At 43.3% G+C, this 24352-nt stretch overlaps 1 protein-coding gene across 3 annotated transcripts in view; it reads right to left on the minus strand.

Annotated features, from left to right (window-relative positions):
* NEURL1 (neuralized E3 ubiquitin protein ligase 1) overlaps positions 1 to 24352 on the minus strand; it is a 148226-nt gene that overhangs the window by 85752 nt on the left and 38122 nt on the right. Inside the window, exon 1 of one of the 3 annotated variants that reach the window (XM_050338957.1) lies at positions 1380 to 1486. The exons of 1 other annotated variant lie outside the window; for it this stretch is intronic. In XM_050338957.1, the coding sequence (XP_050194914.1) occupies positions 1380 to 1404 (25 nt within the window). In that variant the 5' untranslated portion in view covers positions 1405 to 1486. Of the gene's footprint in view, positions 1 to 236; positions 306 to 1379; positions 1487 to 24352 lie in introns of those variants that run through there. One more of the 3 variants, XM_050338956.1, reaches the window with a different exon arrangement.

Consider the following 24352-nt stretch of genomic DNA (forward strand, 5'->3'; position numbering starts at 1 on the left):
TTCGACCCTGACATCTTCCCAGCGCGCCCGTGAGCGCTGCCCGGGCAGGTATTTGTGCCTTATCCCCGTGGTGCAGCCAGATGAGCACATCCCCAGCCCGGGCTACCTCCCCGGCCAGCGCCGCTCCGGGAGCGGGATGCTGCTGGAGGACGAGTCGGGCAAGAACCCGCATCCCCGGCATCCCCCGCCGCACCTTCCCAGCCGCCTCCCGCAGCGGAGGGCGGGCCGGTCCTTACCGTAGAGCAGGCTTCTCGTCACCTGCCCCCCCATGGCGGCGCAGCCCCCGCCCGGCTCCGGCCCCGGCTGCCGCTCCGCTCCGCAGTCCCCGGCCCACGCGGGACGCGGCTGCCCCGCGCCGGCAGCCTCCGCCCACCCCCGCGCCTCCCGCCGCGGCACCGGCGCTCCGAGCTGTCATCTTTATTTACATAAGAAGGAGGAGACTTCGCGGCTTCCTGAAATAGCTGCCGGCGTTTCATGGATGCAGCGTGTCCCCCCTTCCCCACGCACACACCACAGTCCCACGGTGGAGAAGGCAGCGGGCAAAGGCATCCACGCGCGGTGCTACCGGCGCTGCGCGCCGCTGGTCGGGATGAAACCCGGCGGTAGCCGGCGAAACCCGGCAACGCTAGGAACAAAGCGGGAGGCACCGCAGACTCCACCGAATTAAAAAAGAACATTTATAAAATCAAACGACTTTGGCCATTTGAAACTTTCGCTCCCCAGTGGTTGTTGCCCTAGTGCAAAGCCCTGGAATAAATTAGCATACGAAAAAAAAAAAGTTTTAAAAAAATTTATTAGCAGGCATCACCACTCCGGTCTTCAAACGGACTTTGCAGGTTAATTATTAATTATTTAACAGCAAAGAAGTGCTCGAAACGTAGAATGGTTCGACACAGACTGAAATAATAAAAACATTACCCCCAGTAAACTCTTTCGTGCAGGGCTCGCATGTTCAGCCCAGACACAAGGTTTTCTGCACTCCACTTCACTACCTCTGCTGGTGGATAATGGCCAGCGTTAGAAAAAGCAGGGGGATGCCGAGAGCGGTTCAGGGAGGTGCGCAGGGGACCGCAGCCAGGGTTGGAACCTCTGTGTCCCACAGTTCATGCAGGACCTTGCTCGTTCCCTCTTCTGAATCTCCAGCACCGCACGCCCCTGCCTACACGCTCACGTCCTTGCATCTCTCCTGTCCACTGCTCTGAGAGTAAATTAACACAGCAAGCACCGAGCTGCCACAGCCAGCCACCGCATCTCTCAGCTGGCTCGTTTAAAACTAGCTCATGCATCTTTATGCTGCACCGCAGTCGCTCTCCTCTCTGCAGAGGAGCAAGAGTAAAACTTACGCAGCTGCGAGTGCAGCTCTACCTCTCAACTCTTACCATGGTGTTGGGCAAATCCTGCCATCCCACTGCCTCGACTCTGCCACCGGTAAAATGGGAAATAAGATTTTCTCTTGCCTGTGTTGTAAGGATTATTGCTTAGGACGTCTGTGTGCTGAGGTCTCAGCACTTCTGGAAAGGAAAAAAAAAAAAAAAAGGCAGTGCAAAAAAAAGCCCAAGCCAAAAAGCATAGTCAGGGTGTTTGCACTATTGCTGCATGCTTGAGGAAAGCTGTGTCCAGCATTTTCAACCTGCAAGAGGAGCCTCTTCCGAGCCCCCCAGCAGCAGCCAGTCACCACTGCAGGCTCACCCAGTGGCTCCCACCTGCCCAGCCAAGGAGACTTGCACCCAGACCCCAGAGCCAAGCAGCAGCTCTTCTTTAGCTGAGCAGTGCACAGGCAGCACTCTGCTCATCCCTGCCCATAGTCACACTCTGCAGAGCTCGTGGCAGCTTCTTGGCAGAATAATCTTCCCCCCCCCTTTTTTTTTCCTGTTCTATTTTTTTCCCCCTCCCCAGATGATGCTGCATTTAGAACAGCAGCGGGTGGGGTGAGGACTCATCCCCAGGAGCATCGTGGTGTGGTCCCCACACCCCAATGGGTGCAGGACATCTCCCAGGTCACACCAACCCATCACAGCACCCTGATCTGCTCCCTGGCTACTGGGGACCCATAGAGGCCACAAGGACACTGCCGGTTTCATGTCCTGGGGGTAGCCCACCCTCTCAGGCTGACGGCAAAGAGTCCGAGAATTTACACCATCAAATACCACATTTCACTTGGAGGAATGAAGATTAATTTGGATGTTCAATCCCAAATTTTCTCCCTCAGTTTCTCATTTCAGCTCTGCTTTCAATCCTTACCTTAATCTTGCTACAGCTCTGTGAATAATTGACTTCTTGGTTCACTGCCTCAACCAAGAGATTGCTAGAAAAAAAATATAATTTCATGTTGGCCCAAAAATGAATGCTTTGTGTGTCTTGCTGAACAAAATGTTTCTTTAACTCAAAATGAAGCATTTTATTTTCAGAGTTATTTTTACCTCATTTTTTCAAGTTATGGTCATTCAAACCAGCCCTGAAATGATGTCCTAAAAAAAAAAAAAAATTAAACCATTTGTTTTGAATATACCAAAAGGAAAATTTTTAATTGTTATCTTTTCTGATTATTTTATTTTTTTGCAACTTATTGGCTTTGTTTGTTTGTCTGAGGGGGAGGACGGAGAGGGCAGACTGCCAAAGTGAGTCATCCTGTTTGGCAGAAAATTATAAACAATTTCAATTGATTTTAAAATTCCTTTTTTTTTTTCAGAAAAAATCCAGCATCCCCTCCCACCCTTGAACTTCCCCCAGTGCTGTGGAGCAGCTCCTAGGGGACACAGTCCCTCACAGCCACTCATGGCAGTAAAATGGCCTGTCTGCCCTGTTCTGTGATAAATCTTTGAGGATTATTTGCCATATGGCAAATCTTTCCTTCAGTCATGTCGCACTGAAACTTATTGCTGATCTGTTCTTGTCACTTTTCAGACCTTACTGTTTTCCAAATTACTCCTCAGTCTTTCATGTTTCAGGTTCTCCTCTAGACATAGGGAAAACCTACCTATAGCTCTGTTCCTATTTTACAGTTCTCTCTGCCAATACCTTCCAGGTCCCCTTGAGGTATTTCTTTGCCCTTGTCAATATGGGTAAGGTCTCCCATTTTGGCATCAAGTATAAAAGTCAATATCATCACCATTTGTGCTCCCTTCTAAATCACTGACAAAGGTATTAGGTTGGACCCAGCAGAAACCCAGCCCCTAAATCCATTCCCATTCATGAACAGCGTCCAGCAAACTCCAGCCAAGCAGCACTGCTGCTGTCCAAGCTGGGAGGAATCTGCAGCAGCAGTATTTTGAGGCAGTGTCTGATCTTGCTAAATATACTCATTAACCACAAGAGTAGGATGCTGAGGCTGCAGAGCACTCCTGAAGACAGATTCATGACATCAAGGCTGTGTATTAGCTAAAACCTTGGATCTTTCCAAGCAGACAATGGGGCATCTCTCCTATCCCTCCAGGGATAAAAACCCTAACCTTGAGCACTAAGCAGATGGGTTTGGGTGTGAAATCGAGGGATTATGAGCATCTGCATTGCTTCTCTGGTGTCCTGATCAGAAGGCTGGGAGCCAGCAAGGAGGATGCTAGAAGTCCACCATGGTCTGGGAAAAGACATTCCAACATGGCCAAACAGCCCATTCCAACCTGACTGGGAAAAAGCAGCAGAGATACCTGCAGGGAACCACAACAGGGAAAAACAGCTCCACAGAGACCTGTCTGGCCCAGAAGGAGACACAGAAAAAGATACAAAGAGGGAAGAAAGAGAGGATGAAAAATCCAACTAATGAAGATCAAGGATAAGATTATACTTATGCACAGGCCAGGCCAGAAAAATGAAAATCCAGCTCATACAAGGATCATGCAGCTAGAACTCATTTGGGACTGGATTTGGCTCTCTGGAGAACTGGCGTTTACTCTTCATAAGCAAGGCAAAAGAAGGAGGAAGGGGAACCTCTCTAGATTGGGGCTTTCATCCACTTTAACTGTGCTGCAGGTAGAGACATCCAGCCAAGAACCAGACCAAAAAGTTTCCTTGAATATCAGCATGGTTTAAAGGTGGAAACTGCGGAAATCAATCTAATATTTTCCAAGGACACGGAATCTTCTCTTAATGATTTTTATATTTAAAAGCTGCAGTTTTCTATTAGCACTTGCACTTGACTCTATGGTAACCAATAGATTGACTAGAAATTGCCCTTTTTCACTCAACACAGTAGCTCTCAGCAAACAGCTGGAGTTCATCTAGGAAGATGGGGTAATTTAGGGGAACACATTCTCAGGTCTTTTTTTCAGCTCAAGTCTGTGACTCATGGGGGGAAACTTCACCTGTACAGTGAGCAGATTTCCTTCAGGAACTTCTGCCACTGTAACTATAGGAAAAACAATGTTCTCAACAGGAAAGCATCCAAGAAAAAAAGTATCGCCGGTATGTGCTAGTGCACAAGGAACAGGGACCAGAGCTAGGAAACCTTGCCCTCTAAGCATCCTTTTAAGGATAATTTATTGCCATTAATAGAGGGAACTTAGACAAAAGGTGTGTCTCTACTTTCAGTTCTTTCTCTGTAATACAAAGATACAGATACTGCCCCAGCAAGCTGTATGCTGATTAGCTGACGTTTATGCAGCCATTTGGGAATATAATGAGTTATGTCATTATTAAGCATTATTATAAAGCTGCAGCTCTGGATGAAAGCCAAGTCTCAATGTGTAAGTTAAAGGAAATTCAGAATTCTGGCTCAGATTCTTAAAATCAAAATCTCCATTCACACCTACAAACTATGGCACCGTGACCACTAACCCAGGTGCTCAATTATCCCGATACAATTATCTGCAGGCAGGGCAGGAAGGGGAATTTAAGGACAGGAAAAATCTTTAGGCTGACTATCCACCTTACATTTGCACTCAGCGTAAATGAGGCATCAGTTGTGTTTGCTTTAGTGACAGGAGCTGCAGTGGCACAGTGGTAAAGGCTGCCTCTAGTAGGGCAATGAAGACATCAGGGAGGTGTTGCAATGGATGTCCAGGATGTGGATTGATTCGGTGAAGTAAAGCCAGAGGCATCATGTCCCTGCTCAAGGGCTGTCACTCCTGTTCATGCAAAGCCAAAGCTGCCACAGGACAACGAACCCCAGTCTTAACCCTGACCCTGACAGCAGCCAAAGTTTTATCGTAACCCCCCTGCACGATTGTCTGCAAGAGTAGAAGAGGGAAACAGCAGTGCTGGAGAGGGGCAAGAGGCTGAGCAAGGAGAAAAATTTCCAAGGTAAGAAACTGAACTGACCTCAGACCAAGTTGCACAACGTTTTTCCATCAGCATGCAAATGCTCAGGAGCCCTCACTGGATGCTGGGTTTATCTTCAAAGAGAGTGACTCAGTGCATAAAGGTGTCAGGAAAGAAATTAATGCTCCAAAAGCCAGGAGTGCTCCCTTCTCCTTGAATACTTTTGGGATAATAGATTCCGAAAATCCTATGGGAAAGTAAGAGAAAGTAGGGACTGGAAATCACAGAATTCAGTGTAAGCTGTGCCTGGCAATTAAACATTGCATTGAGCTAACTGGGAGCTTTCAGATGATACAGAAAACCTTTGTCTGTCTGGGGCAAGATTTCCTGGAACCTACCAACACCTCCTTCATGAGGGCAAGTGTCTGCACAGCAGGACACTGACTAGGCCTTCAAACGCCTCCAGCTTTCCCCTTCATTTATAGGCTAAATTAATAGCTGCCTCTCACTGCCATTTCAGATTAACGCTTCAAGCACAACAAGATTCAAAAGAATCTCAGGCCTATCCAAATGTAATGGAAAATGAAGATAAAAACATCTCACCAGAAGAAACATTGTAATTTTAAAAAACAAAGAAATGCTCATTTATAACACTCACCTAGTGAAGCTGACTTGTGCTTTCAGAACAAGTGTACAAACTAGAGAGAAAACAAAGTTTCTATCTTAAAGCAAATATTTTCTTTAGTCTCATGTGAATATCTTTATTTTTACTCTGATTGAAGGCACAGCACAATGACAACATGGCAGGACTCGTTACTTCAAGTTCAGTTCTGTGGCTGTTAAATGTTAGGAAACTTTAAACATTATCATCCCATGTGATAAGGCACTATGACAGGTTTTAGCAACAGAAGTATAATACAGTTTTCCACACAAGGTTACAGGGAATGCTGGTACAATATATATATTTATATAAGTAGCTTGTTCACGCTTTATCACAGGCAACATCTAAATTCTGCACTGAAAAACCAAATTACCAGCTGGAATCATCAGCATTTTTATGGCATTTTTTTCCTTCAACATTTGACTGAGCAAAAACTACATTTGTTCTCACAACATTGCTGTAGAAAGAGGTGATGCCTCTCTGTCTAGGCTAAAGTATATTTTGAGTTTTTGCAAAAATTTAAAGGAGGACCTTTCAAGAAACAGATTAACTCACTTTAACAGTCTTCATTCCATGCCCTCTGGAAAGGGCATAGGCAGGAACCCTGAGAAACCAAAGAGGTAAATAAGGTAATCAGAAAGCACCAGGGTACAAATGAAGGTTAGATAGACAGCTTCCCCTCCAGAACGTGCAAGCTTTTGAGACCTTGAATTTGTAATCTTAATATCATTCCCTTGGCACAGAAGTGTAGTTTCTAGAGATCTTTCTTAGTAGATACAGTGATAGGACAGAATAACCTTTCTGTTTCCTATGCCACCCTTTCCAAGAAAAGCCTCTCACTTACATGAACTGATGTTTGTAACCAAGCAAAGGCACACTGTATGTTTGTGATGTAAATATTAACCCAGCAGAGAAACACCTTTTTATTACCCTGTTGAAAGTCCTTCAGAGAGGACAGCAAAGGGCAGCAGGATCCAAAAGAAACCTTCTGGGCTGGCAAGACAGGCAGCAGGCTCACACCACATGTCCATGAGACAATGTCCCCCACTGCAGGTGCTCAAAGAAAGTTTTTAGCCTGAACATTGAAAGGCTCCTGGGGTCACAGAGGAAGGTCCCTGATCCTCTTCCAGGACTGGCTCCTCCCTATGCACTCCTTCTCACCCCAAAACTTCCCTGCCTCCTCCTACAAGGCCATGCTAGAGGAAATGGGATTTATTTACAAAACTTGCCATTAACAAGGCTGCTTTCACAAGCTCTTTTACATTAGACTCCAGGGAACCAAAGGAGCTGGAGGTCAAATACTTCAAGGGCAAAACGCATGGCAATGGTGAGTTTTCCAGCCCTGATGAGAAGAATCTTGCAGGTGTAAATACCAAACAAATCATGTCGTGCCTGTTACAGGTGTTGCCCATTCCCACTCCCTCTGTTCATCTGCTACCCTTCTTGGGTCTCCTGCTCTCCCTCACCAGATACTGTTGTCTTATACCTCCCCATCCTATACTCTTTGTGGCTTTTCAAGTTTTACTTGAAATCTAACCTTCTTCCCTTGTTATATCCTTTAACTCCTTTCTTCTACTATTCAAATTAAAAGATGTTTTGAATCTAACTCAATCTCACAGAAGCATCATGAAAGGTCACAAGCCAGATGCAGTAGACTGGGGGTAGCTATTGTTGGAATGAGAAATGAGTTTTGGTTCTTCACCTCAGGAAAACAGGATTTAATCAGTACAAAAATCAGAGCTTTACCTTCACCAAATGCCACTTGTTTTGTACCTACTTTAGCAAGGCACAAAGCAGATGAACATCAAGTGCAAATACTGTACTGAGTAAAGCAATGCTCGTGTTTCCCTCCAGTCACTTTTCCATTCAACATCTCCATTTCCAGGAGGAGGGATCAGAGTAGGACACGAGCTTCATATTACCAAACGCAGAAAAATGTGTGTATCCCTAGGATCTAAACCATGCTAATATATTCACCACTACAGCATCTAGACTGAGTGTCTCTGACCTACCACAGCTTCTTCTGATCTGCCGCAAACTTCCGCAAACCAAAACAACACCCTGCCATTGCGCCTCTTCCTCCCAAGCACCATGCCTCCAATCCAAAGGTCTTTTTCACTTCTTTTTCCTTCCTCCCCCAATTCTTTGTCTCAGCAACCTCTTCTGTGCCGCCCACACACTTGGAGAGCAGAGAGCAGACCAATCTGGCAAGCTCAAATAACAACAAAAAAAGGAAAGAAAAGGAAAATAGAAGTTGTTTTCTGGCCTAGAAGACTCCTCTGTATTTTTATCTGGAGGGAGCAATCAAATCTCTTTTCCTTTCACCGGAGACCAAAGGGAATGGCGATGGATCCTAAGGTCTTGCATTCTCACAAATCAGCCCCTGACAAAAACAAGGGGGAAAGGCTGGTATTTCTTCTAGACACACAGGCCCCTTTGAATGGGAACATTAAGCTTATTTTTACCTTCTTTCAGCATCAAATACCAGTCAAAAATATCCATTTTTACAAGGTGGGGTTTGATTACTCAGTTTTCTTGTTTGTTTTTCTTAAAAAGGGCTGAGGACAAGCTCTGCTGCCTGGAGGCTGGTTAACCAGCCAGGCAGTTGTTGGCACTTCAGAAATGGGGGCTGGCTGGGCATGAGCCCACACACGCAGCACAGGAAGGGGGTTTGGATGGGTGCAGAGCTCCACGTGCAGCACACACCCCCAGAGTGGCCACACAGCCACTGACAACATTTACCCATCAAGGTCTCAATCCTGGAGTCCCACCAGCACATTGAAAAAATCCACTCTGGCATAAAGCATCTCATGACATTAATGGCACACAGCACAGTGATACAGTCCAGGCATGTGGAAACAATCATAGGCCCAGAACCCAGGACAACTGATTTTTTTCCCATTCAATATATGTTATACTTAGATGTCTTTTTCTTTCCCTTCTTTCTCGGTCTCCCAAACTATTGTTTGATTTTGGGGGAACAGAGAAAAACACTTTTGAAACAGAAATGTTATATCACACCTATCTAAGAAACAAAAAATGTTTAACTTAGATATAAACAAGATATTTTATTAAATACACATTTTCCTAATAATAGTCAGAATTTGACCCCAGTACAACTGGTCACTGATCAGATAAAATACATCTGAACTCTGTTCAGCATGAGGGGCTAAAAATAATGCCTGTGATTCCTACACAGAACTGACTTTCAATGAGAAATAAACATTGTTTATTAGGACCAAAGTGTATTTTCCACAGGATGACTCAAAAACTCTAAGCTACTCTGTGCAGCTAGTTGCTTGCTCAAGGTGACCTGTGAGCCATACCTCAGGCTAGTAAAAATCAGCAATTACATCATTTACAACAACAGTCCAAACAGAGTGTCTCTCCCTCCCTATCAGGTCATCTTAGCTCAGCTGTTCTTATGTCCGGGAGATGTTTTATCTGCACAAAAGCATTTTTACTTTTGCGACTTTGTGCCAACTATGATGATTCCTGTCACTTTAGCTTTTTGTAGCCACACAGACAAAATGTCCACCTTCAACAGATTTATCAGCACAGTTGTAACCAGAGAGTCTTCATAATGCCAACACAGTCTTTAACCAGGCTTTCACCAAGTATCCACCTAGACTGCTCTGTTGAAAGCGAATTTTCATGTGTGTCTCTGGAAAGAGATCAGCCAGCACACTCTTTGCCAGTATTTCTGAAGTGGACATTTTCATGCATCTCCTCCTCCCTTGTAACTTCAGGAATCATCACCAAAGCTTTGGGCAGCGGCATATTCTTGCCCACAGGAAACAGGTGATCTTCCCAGGGGAATCCCCACTTCACTCTTATCTAGCCTTTACCTCCAAGGAGAAAACACAGACAACCAATGCTCAGTGCTCCCCAGTTTCCATCAGATCTTCATCAAATTGCATTGTGACTCACTTCTAACTCACATACAGTGAGCTCAGTCCACTGCCATTTCCAAGACCTGATTCAAGGTCTGACTGTGGTCTCACTCCCACTTCAGAGACTATTTGCCCTGCAGCTGCAGAGTGTGTCTGGAGAACAGAAGAGAAGAATGTTTTTCATTAACGTAGAGTAGCTAAGAAATATAAATCTTTTTTCCATCCATCTAGATTAAGATAGGAACATTAGACATGGGCATGGAAAAATAAATATCTCTACATGTTCCATGCTAGCAGGACAGGTCTGAACATTACATGGACATGATGATCTTTCAGGCAATGGTCCTTCTAACAGCTTGAAGTCTATTCAAGATCCATCTCTTAGGAGTTTGTGATCTTCCCACACATTAGTTTTTGCTTCAAGACAAACCCCAGTACCACCTGTCAAGGCAGAGGTTTATTGAAGAGAATTTGTGTGAGATGTGGGCAACCCATACCACAGTGACCTTAGGAACTCCCCTGCAAACTGGCTGCTCCTGCTGGGGAGGGCAGGGAGCCATCTGTCCCTGGATGCTCAAAGACCAGACTTTACTTGCTGGTCAGTCCTTCTGGATATTGTTCACGCTAACCTAAAGCTCAGTAACTATACTTTTTTCCTCACAACTTGCAGTATATTGCTGACACCATTTATCTATCTGCTGCTCTGCAAGTCTCTGAAATGCCTAACAAAACTCAGGCAATGCAAAAAAGCATCTTTATTCAATACCTTAGTTCACCTTCTAGCAAACAGAAGCAGTGTCTCTATCACACAGCGGGGATGGACCCTCAGCTGGGTAAGCCCACAGTCTGAGCCAGTACTTGTTGGGATTTAGACAACTTGAGCTGAGGACGGAGACTCGGAAGATGCTGAAACTTGAGTGGGAGAGTTGTGTAAAGACACACAGAAATATTTAAAGGAAACGGGCACAATAAAGAAGAAAGACATTTTTGCTGGCTTATGAAAATTGAACATATGCAAGGCTTAATCTGCCACCACTGAAATCAATCTGCATTTTGCCAGTAAAGCAAAACAAAAGCAGAAATGGAAACAACATCTGACATTTGCTATGTTAGATTCTTACAAATTGCTGTAGTTAATAGCCTATGAGATGGATAAATAATATACCATAGGCAGTGGATGATATTAAACTTCCATTTTCACAGTAGGAAGGTGTCATAATCTGGAGAGTTTTGAAGCTTGTAAAAGCTGCTTATGCTGACTTCATATTTAGGGAAATATTTTCCATTTGGATAGTCATGTTAAATCTATAAAGACACCAAACAAAAGAACATGCGAGATGAAAAGATATTAAAATACATGATAGAAATAGAAGATAATTTGGATAAAAATTGTTGTAAATAATTTACTGTTGAAGTAGCCCTCCAGCTTAAGTTCTTGGAATGTAAAAGGCAAAGTATTTCTGTAAATTATTGTTTGGGAACTGATCGTGTAAGCCTCAGAGGCTTATCCAGTATAAATGAAAGCATCTGGCCTTGTATCTTTAAGACCATAATGAGACGGTCACCGAGCAGTCACTATGGAAAGCGTGGTATTCAGAAATTAGTAACTCTCTGAGCACAGAACATATAATGAAGATAAGGCAGAACAAAAAAACATGACTTGGACTATCACATCAGGCATATTCAGTGGGTTAGTCACGCAGGGAGCAGACCTGCACTGGGAGACAGCAAAGAATGGGGTAAGGAACCTAATCCCTTTGTGTAAGTAGCAGAGCAGTATCAAGCCAACACAACTAGATCCAGGTCCAGCATTTCAGGGCAATCAAATCTGGGGTTAGGTCCCATTCTTGGAGCTATTGTTTTTCTAGGGACATTTCCACAACTTACACAGAATGCAACAGGTTCTGATACCATCATTTTCTAAATACTGTCTGCACAGCAGATGTTTTGTGTGTGCACAATATCCCTCGAGCTTCTGACATCTGTTTTTTTACCTAATAAGTCAGGTGTTCATGTTTTTTAGTCAAAAGAATAAAATGTGGAAGTTTTGCCCTCTAAAGAAGAAAATATGGGGCGTCTTCAGTTATTCTCTCCACTCTTACAAAACCTTGTTAGAAATTCCCTAAAAAAAAAAATTTGGAGCACTGGTGGAATCATTTCCCTTTAGACAAATAGGGAAAATTACTGAGTAGGGCTGTAAGAGGGTGAATTGGCAGCACGCACAATGAAACCTGACACCACTTGGCTTTCTTCTCCCTTTTTAAATAAGCAAAGAGTAATATGAAGAGGCACCATGGAGACAGAGAGCTCTGACACCAGGCAAGGTGTGGAGAGGAGGAATAGTGCTGCATGAATGCTGACATCCAAACATGGCCAGCAAGGGCCAGAAATGTCACAGATGGGTCAGACCCTGAGTCCTTTGAGGACCTCAGACTGCCATCCCCGACCAGCCATGGGTCAGACCCCAGATGAGATGGGAGAGGCAACCAGAATCAGATGCAGAGAACCGCACCACAGCACTCGAGAGCTGCCCGCTCATCTGCCCTCTTCCCACAAGGGATGCAAGCCAAGCAGCAAACAACTTTTTAATGGGCCATCACTAGTGATGGACCAGCTGTGACACTTGGCAAGTTCCTCATTACCAGCTCAGAAAAATGGCAATCATTGCAATTGTCATGTGGTTTAAGTTCAACATCTTTTCAGATTACTGTTTGTGTATAGGAAGCTTCCCTTCTGGAGCAAGTTCTTTTGCTATTTCTTCATATTCAAATAGTATTTATAGCATTAAATTGGGAAAAATTGTTTTAAACCTACTTTAAAGTTAAAAGATGCAAAAATCAAACAGCATGAATGCCTCTCCTCATTGCCCAAGCTTTACAATATAACCATGATATCAGTTTTCCCTCAGCCAGACCTGAGATATCACAATGCTCTGAAACACTAATGGCAAATATAAAGCCACCATACGTGGAAATAAGTTGGTTTTCATCACTGACTGATGCACAGACAAGCAAAACTGTGCTAAGAGAAATGTTTGGAGAAAGTGTATTTCCCTTCCCAAACCGAACGGCTACAATCACCCAACCAGTAAGAAGAGGCATCATGATGAAGGGCTGTGTCATGTGCCAGGGAGGTGAGCAGTGAACAAAAACTCATTATTAACAAGTCATAAGTAATTAATTGTTCAACCAGGAGCAGAGAAATTTTAGATAACTAACACACACATAAACATCACAGATTTAGCAAAATCAATTAAGGAACTGGGAATGGGACCACTCAAACTGTTCACTGCACACAGTGAACCCAGTCCAAGATGCTACTGGAGCCCATATGGACCCTTCCCACTGTTCCCAGGCCACCTTCAATAGGTAACCTTCTGTGCAGCCACCACCATCCTGGACTTTTCTGCTCATGTTCTCAGCAAAGCAGCAATTTCAAGGGTGATTTTTCTTGCCTGTGATGTGAAAAATGAACTGGATCAAAAGCAAAATCTCCTTTCCTAGAGGTCACATATGCAGACACTTTAGTTGACACATGCTATCTTCAGCACCCAGAGGGACTGGAGGATGACTGACTTTCAATAGCAATGAAATCTTGAAAAAACCCACAGTTTTAGCAGGGTTTCCTCCACACCCAGTCCACAGAGGGTAGCATATCCACAACACCCTCTCACACTACAGCTCACTCATTTCACTGTTTACGCCATCAGCTGTTGGCAAAACATGAATAAAGCACTTTCCTGATTAGAGGCTTAAGAACAAAGTGTCTCATACAGGGCAGAGTCCGTTCTGATTGTTGACAGTCAGACCAAGGCTGTGGACGGAGACCAGGATTTTACTGGTCATTCATTGCTCCTCTCTCCATGTGGAGCAGAGTCTTTCCACATGCCCACCTTCCCTTTGTTCCCCAAACCAGCCTTTGCTCATCCATCGTGGCTTGGGGCAGGAGACAACACAGGGATGCACAGGGTCATCCTTAGCATCCCAATTGCTCTATCCAAATGAGAGCCAAGGAAAAGACATGGAGAGATGGGCGTTCTCCTCCAAACAGGATGAGTGGCAGTGGGGCAGCAGCCACTGCCACAGCCCTTTCCTGCTCCTTACACATTTGCTCTTCTCTCTGAGTCCACTCCCTTTTCCCATGTGTGAAGCAGAGCACTGTTTGCTAAGTCATATAAAAAAGGAGACTAGGAAACTAAACAACTGTAAGTTATTGTGTTATCCAAGGTGGGTGTGAGTTGCACTGCTCAATGCCACAGTCCCTCTGTGCTCACAGGCAGCACTGCCATGCCTTAATAAGTAATCATAGATAACCCCAGAGCCTCTATGTAGTCCAGGAGCTTTATGTGTCAAAGGGGTCATGAGGAGTTAGAGGGGCAGAACAGAGAGATACGGCACCAATGGAGAACATTTGCCCTATTTCTAAACTAGAATAGACCCAGGCCATCCTCTGAACCATGAGCTCACCATTTCTCTAAACCATTTCTCACACTTTCATACAACTGAGAAGAACATGTGCCAGAGAGGAAAACAGCCATGTGTTTTGTTAAATTCCACAGGTGCTAAGTGTTTTACAATATAAGAGGCCGAGATAGTCAAGACCTTACAAATATATACATGCTGCTGCAGTTGGAAGCAATTAAGACAAAATTCTGCAGTTATAGCACCAAATGTATGGCTTTGGTTGAGCAGGTTTAGCATTGTCCTAAATTTGTTCACTATTTCTTACAACATCTACCTTGAGACAAGCAGGGTAGCAGAAGAAAAACTAGATATAAATATACAAGAGGTTATCTGATCCAGCCCAAGCAGAATGTGACTTTTAAGAAATGAGGGGAGAACCAAAATAAAATAAAATAAAAAAAGGCAAAACAGTAGAACCCGAAAGAAAGAATTTTAAGCTACGTGCCACAAAACAGAAAAGGTAACACAATAGGATGGCCAGCCTTCCACAAGCTGTCTTTAAAACAAGTTAGCTGAGACATCTTTTAAAAAAGCACATCAGACATCTTCACTTTGCTTTAGACTAACAGAACTTTTGGGAATTTTTGTCACCTCATTTCAGCAGCAGCTTGGACAAATGCTCTCCAGCATTCAAGTAGTTCCAATTTCAGAATTAGAAAAATATATTCCTAGAGCTGTCACAGAGAAAAAGCAAGAGGTAGGTGCTCTCTCAGACTCCTGGCCACTCTTAGTGGATGGATGCAGTGGACCCCTGAGGATTTTTAAAGTTGCCTGTTATTTCAATATGACGCAGAAGCATTTTGTTGTATTATTCCATAAAAACAAACCTCACCATCTCCAGTCAGAGCAAGGCACCCTCCATTTCAGAGATGACTTGCCCATTTTAACAAAGGGATCCCATTAAGTTGTCCTCAAGCCCACCAGACTACACACTGGGATGAACATAGAGGGGGAGGCAGTGAACTCTACTGCTTTGTGCCATTATACAAATGTCTCGTAAAACAACAATGGCTAAAAAGGCCGAGAATTTAAATGACTTATCATTTAAGTGAATTCACTGGAAGTACTTTAAAATTTTTTTCCTTGATAGCCTGAAGATATGCAGAGACTGGAAAGTGCATTCAAGATGCTCAGTCTGATGTTACTGTCTATTTATGTCAGTACAATTTCCAAATCAAAATACTGAAGCAAATGGTCTTCCCCAGGGAGCAGATGTTTGAATGCAGCAATGGGGACCAATTTAAGACCAGAGGTACAAATGAAATCTTCACCCAGAGGGTGGTTGGGTGCTGGAACAGGCTCTCCACAGAATTGGTCAAAGCATCAAACCTGGCAGAGTTCAAGAAGCATTTGGATTATACTCTCAGGCACATGGTGTGACTTTTGGGGATGGTCTTGTGCAGTGTCAAGAGTTGGACTTGATGATCCTTATGGGTCCCTTCCAATTCAGCGTAATCTGTGATTCTGTGAAATGTTTTTGTTATGTTGAGGTTCCAGCCCTCTCTAACAGAGTTGAATTGTGATTCACAGAAGGAGATGCCTCCACCAGAGACAAATATGAAAAATTAATTCCCTTTTCTCCAATAGTTGACTGCTACAATTAAGGAGAATATCTTTCCTAGCGAGATGTTACTTCACACAGTAAGACAGCATGTGATATTTTTAAAAGGAGATTATTTCCAAGTCAGTTGCATACACAGAATACAAAGTCTCTGCAGCTCTTCTGCACAAAAAACTGTTTTTCTCTCATACTCCGTAGCAAATTGGGTTTGCAAGGACTTCCCTACTTCCTAACAGAGAGTGAAACAGTATGTGTGAATGACTTGAGGAAGCAAGACAACACACCAGGTTCACTGGATGCTGCAACACGTGAGGATTTTCCATTTGCTTCTTACAAGTTCACTGCCTTTGCATCTAAAAATATATTATTACACTATTTATATTTCAGCAACATCTTGGACCAAAGCAGGATGAAGGCATAATTTTGCCAGGCTCTGTACATAGTTGCAGGTAAATAACCCCCATTCTTTTGGATCCAGCCCTATAGCTGGAGCTGCATTACAGGACAACACTGGCCCACATGACCCAACCCTTCCCAGAGTGGGTACAGGCACTCCTAAGCTCTGCAATGGTTTACTGCCCCTGCAGGAAAAACAATGTTTTGGGTTACGATCCGCAAACAGCTTTATATTGTTATGTTGCATGGGTAAACATGAGACCATGGCAGCCTAGCAACTTAACTGCAACAGAAGATAGGTTCAGAAGTAAATTAAGAATCATTTTCCTTTCCCCACTTGCTAGCTAGTTTTTTGCAAGATCTGAAACCACAACGCAAAAAGCTGGGTTCTATTTCCAGTGCTGGCAATAGTTTTCTGACCTTGAGTGTCTGTCTGTTTCTAGTTTCTAAATTTACAAGATAGAGATGATAAATTTCCTCCACTTTGGACAGATTTGGAGATCTTCAAATGACAAGTGCTATATAAAAGAGTGCAAGATTCTGCCAGCGTACTACTTAATAGATGGCCTCTTAGACAGCAAAGCAGCAGGCAGAGTAAGCAATGCCTAAGCAAGTCATGTGCCCTCTTCAACCCAAATCAGACAAGAACTCATCTTTAAGATGAAGTCAAAGAGCCCTAGGCAAGGGAGAATGGACTTCTTTATCTCTTCCAGCCTTTTTAACCTCAAGGTTTTGACAAGTGTGGATCCATCACTAAATACTTTGTTGAGAGGTATTGCTACTGTGATATCACTTATGCTCTGGCTCAGCACAGCTCTCATGTTTTCTTCACTGTCATTCTGAAATTAAGACAGTGACTAGTTTGTCAGTAAGTTGTCTCTGCAACCAAGTCTTCACCACTTTTCAATGTAACTGATTTAACTGCTGTATCTACAGCAGAACAAAGTCTGTGCCTGTGCCAGAAATGAAAGCGGGACACAAACTGAAGCTGCACAAAAGGCTTGAAATTACAAGTAAATTCTCACCAGGGTTATAAAAGGGCCACCTGAATATGAAACAGAGATAGTGAACAAATCCTGGAATAAGCTTTAAAAGAGAGAAGAATCCAGGCCAAATGGAAACACACTAAGTATAATTTATAATAAGCAATGTGTAAAAACTTATCCAAATCATGGAGCTCAAAATGAGAATAAACAGTGATCTTCCAAAAGGGACAAGTACAGATAAGCTAAGTATCTGCTAAAAGGCTGAACTCTGAGTAACCCTTGGGTGTTACCAACTGCTTCAACAAGTCATCAGTATGTTTCAGTAATGGCCAAAAAGACTGTAGCAAAAATAGTGCATACTTCAATATGGCTAACCTGGAACTCAGTACCTGTCATCATGTACAACAGAAAATGACTGTTGCTCTGCAGTTAATTATGTAAAAAATAGACATTCAATCCACCTCTGCCTGCAATGAGCACAGCTGATCCTGCAAGATAACCTATATGCCCAACAAGATGGAACAATGCCTCCAGTCACTCAAACTACAGCAATAAAGAACAAATGAACAAAAAAGGCTGAGCCTCACTCAGAGCACACATCATATACTCATCTTGATCTGCACAGGCGTCAGCAGAGGTCAGCAGGATCACTGTGAAATGTGAAATGCACTGGGTGTAAACAACTGGAACAGTGTCTGCCCACAACAGAAAACAAAAGAAAATTTCTATTTAAAGAATGTTGTACACTTCAAGATGGGTTTAGAGTTGTTAAGGCTTTTTGACAGGCCATTGCACTGCTATCTGGTAGAAATAAAAACTAGGCGCAGAGGAAAGCTATTCAGGTATCAGAAGGAAGAGTGCAAGGAGGCTCTCAGAGCACTGTTTAACAGCAGTGGAGACTGCAGCCTCAGTGATTGGAAAAATACAGTCCCCAAGTGGAAGCCTCTGGGTATGGGGTAAATTGTTCAACCATGTTTATTTTTAGAGTCATGTCTGCCTTTCAGCAGTGACTTGGCTTCAGAGGACACAGGTCCTGTGTCCTTAGCCTAAGACAGATTTACTTCTTAACTAGGTAGACCCTTAAAATATAAAGTGACAACCTGAATATGGAAACATTTCCCCCTTCCCCAGACCAATGGGAACGGGAACTGTCATCCAGCACTTTGTATCTTCCCTGAGGTGAGTCAAATACTCAGTGAGTGTTGATGACAACATCTGACTGGCAAGCAGTCATTATCCCCACCATGGGAACGAGGAAATGTGCAAACACACCAGAAATATGACCATGTGTCATGCTGGCATCAATCACCTCTCACCGAAGAGAACGGTCAGCACTGCAGAAAATGAACCATCCAGGGCAGCGAGGCTCTTGCTGTGGTCTGTAACTCCACGTTGCTTTTTCCTGAGCCTTCTGGAAGAAAACAGAAGGTGAACCCTAGACAGTCAAAGACACATGAGACTGTCCATTGAAATCCCTAAGCATAACAGCAGAACTTGGCCAGCTCAACAAGTATCTCAAGCGTTTCTTGCCAGGTACTTGAGTTTCCAGCAGAGATGCTGCAGTTTCTTCCAAAAATGTTGTCTTCTTAAACAAACTGGACAGATTGTTGTGGAGATGCTAAGAGAATGTCAATCTGCTAAATGTCAGAAAGATTTTGACTAAACTATCAAGAAAAATAGTGAGGAGTTGCACCTATATAATTAGTAACAAATCTGCTGATTCATAATTAATTGCTGAAGTGGGGCAGCCAAGAGGACAGATTCAAATCTCCTTTACATCAGTGGAAATGCAGAGTAGCTTCACTAAAGTCAAAACAGTATGTAATGCTGCAACAGCCCCATGTCTTACACCTTGTTAAAGCTAATTTAATGCAAACACTGCCTTAATTGTTTTCCTTAATCATCTTTTTACTTTTCATGAAATGCACCTTAGCCCAGGAAGACTGAAGTTCCTCAAAGACAAGGGCTGAGCCACGAACAGGTTCTGGGGTGACCAAACTTCAAGTCCACTGATTGTTTCAACATGTGAAAGCTCAGGCCCCAGACTCCTTTCCTTCATGTAGTCTCTTTCTGTAAACAGTAGTTTCATTAAGGAAAGATACTGAAGAGAGAGAAAAATACCTTTAGAGGGCAGTTTGTACCCATTTACATGACTGATCCATGGAGCTGGACTTACATGGCAGACACCACACTTCCAGCAGACTGGCAGGACACAGTTAAAAAAGAACCTCATTTGAAACACAAGTTTCTTTAAACTCACAGAAGAGCAAGAAAATCACAATCTGTATCTGAAATGTTGTTTTGTGAAGTCACAAATCTTACATTTTACACATTATTCATATATAATCTGTAAGAGAGAGTCAGTAGTTGATTGACACCACGATGCTGAACATCTTCCAGCCTAGAAATGCTTGCAGTGTGCCAGCTCTTCGTAAACTGAATCTTGAGTCACAAGGACTAAGTGAGGGTGGTGCATGTCACCACAGGAGAGCTGCTGGGTTTTACTGGACATTGGACAAATTGTTATCTTCTCCCCACGAAAGTGGTTACTACCAGCAACTTGAGGCCCTGCCATCACCATCTCTTACAAAGGAAGCAAGGCCAGAAATTTTTGTCTCCTTTCTTCTTTTACAACAGATGAGCAAGAGTGGTGAGGAAATTAAAAATAATCTGGAAAACATGGAAATAAAGCTAAGGCCCGTTGCTCTGGACGCACAAAAGAAATGTATTACAGAAACATACCACATACAGTCTTGTATCCTCTCGATACAATCTCCTCTTGATGACTTTAACATGGTAGTCTTGGATGAGCCAGCGGGAGATTTGCCCGAGTAAAAACCTCAGGATTGCACCCTCCAAAATTATCTTCACCAAAATCCAGAGAACTTAACAGCCTTACTGTGTTCCCGCAGTGTATTGTGTGTCATTCCAAAGATGAATTTTGGCTTACCAAAATTCTTTGGCCAGTTAAAGCAGGAACAAAAATGGTGATGTCCACCAAACTGAAAGGAAAACAACAATCTCAATGCCATTTGTTTTTACATTAATTTCAGTTTTATGCTAAAAATATAAAGGTAGCATATTTCATTCATACTGGGTCTCAAGCACGAAACAAGAAGGGGACAAGTTCAAGGTGCAGATTTTGATGGCTGAGTGTGGTACAAGAAGATGGGGGAGGGAAGAGGTACTGAAGGGCACTCAGAATGAAAGCATTGGGATGGAGCTTGGGTTTGACTTCTTGGGTTTGAGAGCATGTTTTATTAAGCATGAAATAACAGACAATAACACTTTTTAACAGGTCACTACTGGCTTGTACAAGGAGTATCAGCTAAGGCAAGCGGGAGAAATGTCTCAGTGCCAAGTCCTTCTTTCAGACTAATTACAGAGTTGGGGTCCCTTCCATGTTCCAGAATGAAATATTTTGTCCAATGTAACAGAAAGACTAGGACATAGCAGGGAAATGATGGCATCTGTCAGACCACCATCCTACCTCCTGCTCACTCTCCTTCACCACCCTATTCACAATCCAACCATGAGGAAAAACCTTGCTCTGCAACTGCACAGGCCAGACACATCAGTGAAAGGAGTGGATTTACCTGGATAAAGGCAAAGGGAGCTGCAAGATATTCTTTGTGCCAGCTCACCTCACACCATCAAGCTTTTCCCATACTATCCTGTTTGTCCCTCACCTCACACTCTCATCCCTTTTTATTTTGGCTGAATATTTTACTACCCTCTTACTTGCATAAATTCTAGAAAGAGCATTCAGCAATTCTGTAACACCCACAGACTCTGAGGACCTAAAACCTCCCAGGACTGCTTAGCTGTACTCAGCAAAAGGTCTCCCAGTACCGTGATGTTATCTGTTTTCCAGGGCTCTTCCCGCACACCTGGCAGTGAGGCCGTTTTTAGTGGCTTTTCAGCAGCAGCACAGACTTTCCTCAGAGCAAAGCAGCTCACAAAGCCAGCGACAGAAGCTAAGGCCACCTGGCCCAGAGCTGTGCCTAATGTCACAAAGGGGATTTTACCCAGGGCTTCCTTAAGAGGATTAGGGAATCATCTTCTTGCACAAAACAATGGCCACATCTGCTGCTCCAGCGCAAGTCGCAAGTCATTCTTTTCTGCTCTCCCAAAGATCATTTCTGCTCTGTCCTGACAACTTCTCACATTACAGGATCCTGCCATGTAATGCAGACACGCGTGAAGAATTGGGGGTTGGATACAGGTGGAGGGCGGCACCAGATCAGGTGTATCCAGAGCTCATCCATCCCACAATACTAAGCAGCACCACACAGAGCAAATAAACAAAAAGGCCTGTTTTTCAGAGGCTGGATGTTCACAGCTAGCTGGATATCACTGAGCAAGCTCCTGAGGCTTCAGAGTAGGTTTAGGAGGACTGTGGTGTGTTCAAAAGTTTTGAAAATGTGACCAATTATTTAGCAGTTTAAATGAGTTAAACATTAAAGCTCAGCTCTCAGGTGATATTCCCAATATATTTCCTATATCAGAAAGAGAAAAATCTTCGTTGTGTCAGATGTACAGAGGTATAAAATGGTACCAAACTGGTACATCTAAAAGGAAGAGGAAAGGAAAACAAAGTCACCAAGGCAAGATGTAAAACCTGCCTACTTTTCTTAGCTTCTTAAATGCTAAGATACATGCAGACCAGCCACCTTGATTTTTCCTCCTTACCATTGGCAAGAGATAAAATTAGCAAGGTGTCTATAAATTGCTTTTATGGATTTTATGAAGAGAGGGGGTTTTCACTTTTTAGATTTTATTACTAGACTTGTAATTCAGATTTCAGCTATGAGTTCCTAAAAGAAATCTGGGATTGCCCATTTGACCCCTGAACAAATTAATCCTAATCCTATAATATAACACTCTTCCACAGGATTGAGCACCCTTTCACCTCCAAGGTGGTCCCACCAGATCAGGATTTAACTACTGTACTCTTGCTCGTCCTGCTGGTGCCACTGCAATTTACCTGTTGCATGGATTAGTGATGGACTTTCTCTGCCAAGACTCAGCCTCTGATCATCAGTAGGACCAGCCTGGATACACAGTGCGTAAGGGGATGGATGCAAGGAAGCAGGGACAGAGTGAGCTGCACATATAACTCCCTCCAACAAAGACTTCACCTCCCTAAAGGAAATTAATCCACTTTTTTTTCTACAGTCTTCTCATCAGAAGCAGCTCCCTCTGTCTCATGGTTCTTGTTCATCTCCTCTGGGTTCTATTAAGTGTTTCCACATCTTTCTCAAAGCATGCTGATCAAAACTGGACATGTTATCCCAGTTCACCCCCACCACTGAGGGCAACAACGGTCCCAGCCCAGATCTGGGGCTTCTGCCAGTTCCTCTGAGCATAAAATTTCATTCTTTTGCAACAAAATTGCACCACTTCTCGTGAGTTTGCCCCCTAGATCCCCACCACACTAATATTTATCTGCACCCTTTAATTCTTATGTCCAAGAACAGAATTGTGTTGTTGTCTCTAATGAGTCACATCTTTCAATTCCAAATTACTTCTCAAATTTAAGGATTGTTTTGAGATTCCAGCAGGTTGTGTTTCCAGATCTGGTCTGCTGATAGAACCAATACTGCACTTACCCTTCTAGGGATTGTAGTCAAATGAAGTGCCTCCCTTCAAAAAACTGTATGAATTTAAGCCAGCCTAAGAGATTAAGCCACTAAAAAGAACACACACAGAAGTATTTTTCAGATAATGTTCTTTGATACAGTCGTTAGTTATAATGTTTTAAAATCATTTCCCAAAAAAATCACCTCACTGAAATCTCCATCATTCATACCTCATATCTTTGTTTTAGAGTTTAGCTCTTCAGGGCAAGATCAATATCACAGGCAGAGGGGTGCTGCAGGCACTTGATCGATTGAGGGATTTTTCTCTGGCCAATTCATTGCTTTGAAAACTATTTATTGCACCTCAAATAAGAATAAATATTCCTTTAATGTCACTCTTGACACCGATTCTAAGCTGCTCTTAGCTTGTCATCCTGGAGAACCACTAATGAAAAAGTAGCACTCTCTTGGACTGGAGGGAGTCCAAGATCTCAGCGAAGTTTCATAAAGGAATTAGGAATTGCTCTGCTAGGTCAAGTCATTGATCCAGTTAAAGGATTGAACACAGGCATGGACCCATAACCAGTTACTTTAACTAATTACCCCCCAGCAAGTGAGCCACACTAATTGGTGATGTCCAAGCTCTCAGTCTGCTGAAACATGCAGTAAAATGCTATAGCTTCCCCATCGTGGAGGTGAATGTACTCCTGAGGGAAGGTTTGTTAGCAACATTCATTTCAGAAACATCACCGCATCAAAAGCCTGCATCTAAGTGGCATCTTCATTATCACACACAGGGTAATCAATACACACAGATTGTGACAAGTAGGCTACTTCACTGAATAACACAAATGTTTTAAGGCTCTCCAGGAGAAGAGGCAAAACATAAAGGAGCTCACTGGCTATTTCTGAGCTACCCTGATGCTGTAAGATGCTGCAATGTGTTCTTTGCACTCCTGGTGCAACGGCAAGGAAAGCAAATGCCAAGTGCTTGGCTCCTCAAACCTGCAGTGAGGATCTCGGACGCGGTCAGCTTGAGAAGTCGTGTGGGGAGAAGACAGAGCAAACATTTTCACAGGAGAGATTCCAGTAAGGGTCTCTCAGGGGATGGGTGCCTGGCTGGCAGCTGCCTGGAGAACACAGAGCCACAGCAATTGCCTGACCCAGCAATGCCATCAGGAACAAGCTCCTGTCCACATCTCTGAAGACCCAAGTATTTAATCAAAGCTCAGCTGTAATTTGAACGTTCACCTGAGATCTCCAGTAAGGGGAGAAATGCCACATCAGATCTCATCTTCACACAGAAAGAGGAGTTAAAGAATAAAAATAGTAGCAGCCAGGTGCTCCAGTTCCTCATCTAGATTGCATTTGGCATGTGAAATATAGTAAGTTCAAAACAGTAATTACAGAATAACACATATGAGAAAAAGACCCAACTCACAAAAATGAAAGCAATTACAAGCAAAATTAGCTGGGAAAGAGAATTAATGGAAAAATATGAGCAATGATGGATGTATTTTACCAGATGTCAGAAAAGTGACAATTATAGTAAAAAGTCTTCTCAATAAAAAAGAAGACTTGTTTCATAAAATAAATGAAATCTGCTAAAATCCAAAA

Source organism: Myiozetetes cayanensis, unplaced genomic scaffold (assembly GCF_022539395.1).
Source record: "Myiozetetes cayanensis isolate MyiCay16 unplaced genomic scaffold, myiCay2020 scf10, whole genome shotgun sequence".
In the NCBI taxonomy this organism is placed as follows: Eukaryota; Metazoa; Chordata; class Aves; order Passeriformes; family Tyrannidae; genus Myiozetetes; species Myiozetetes cayanensis.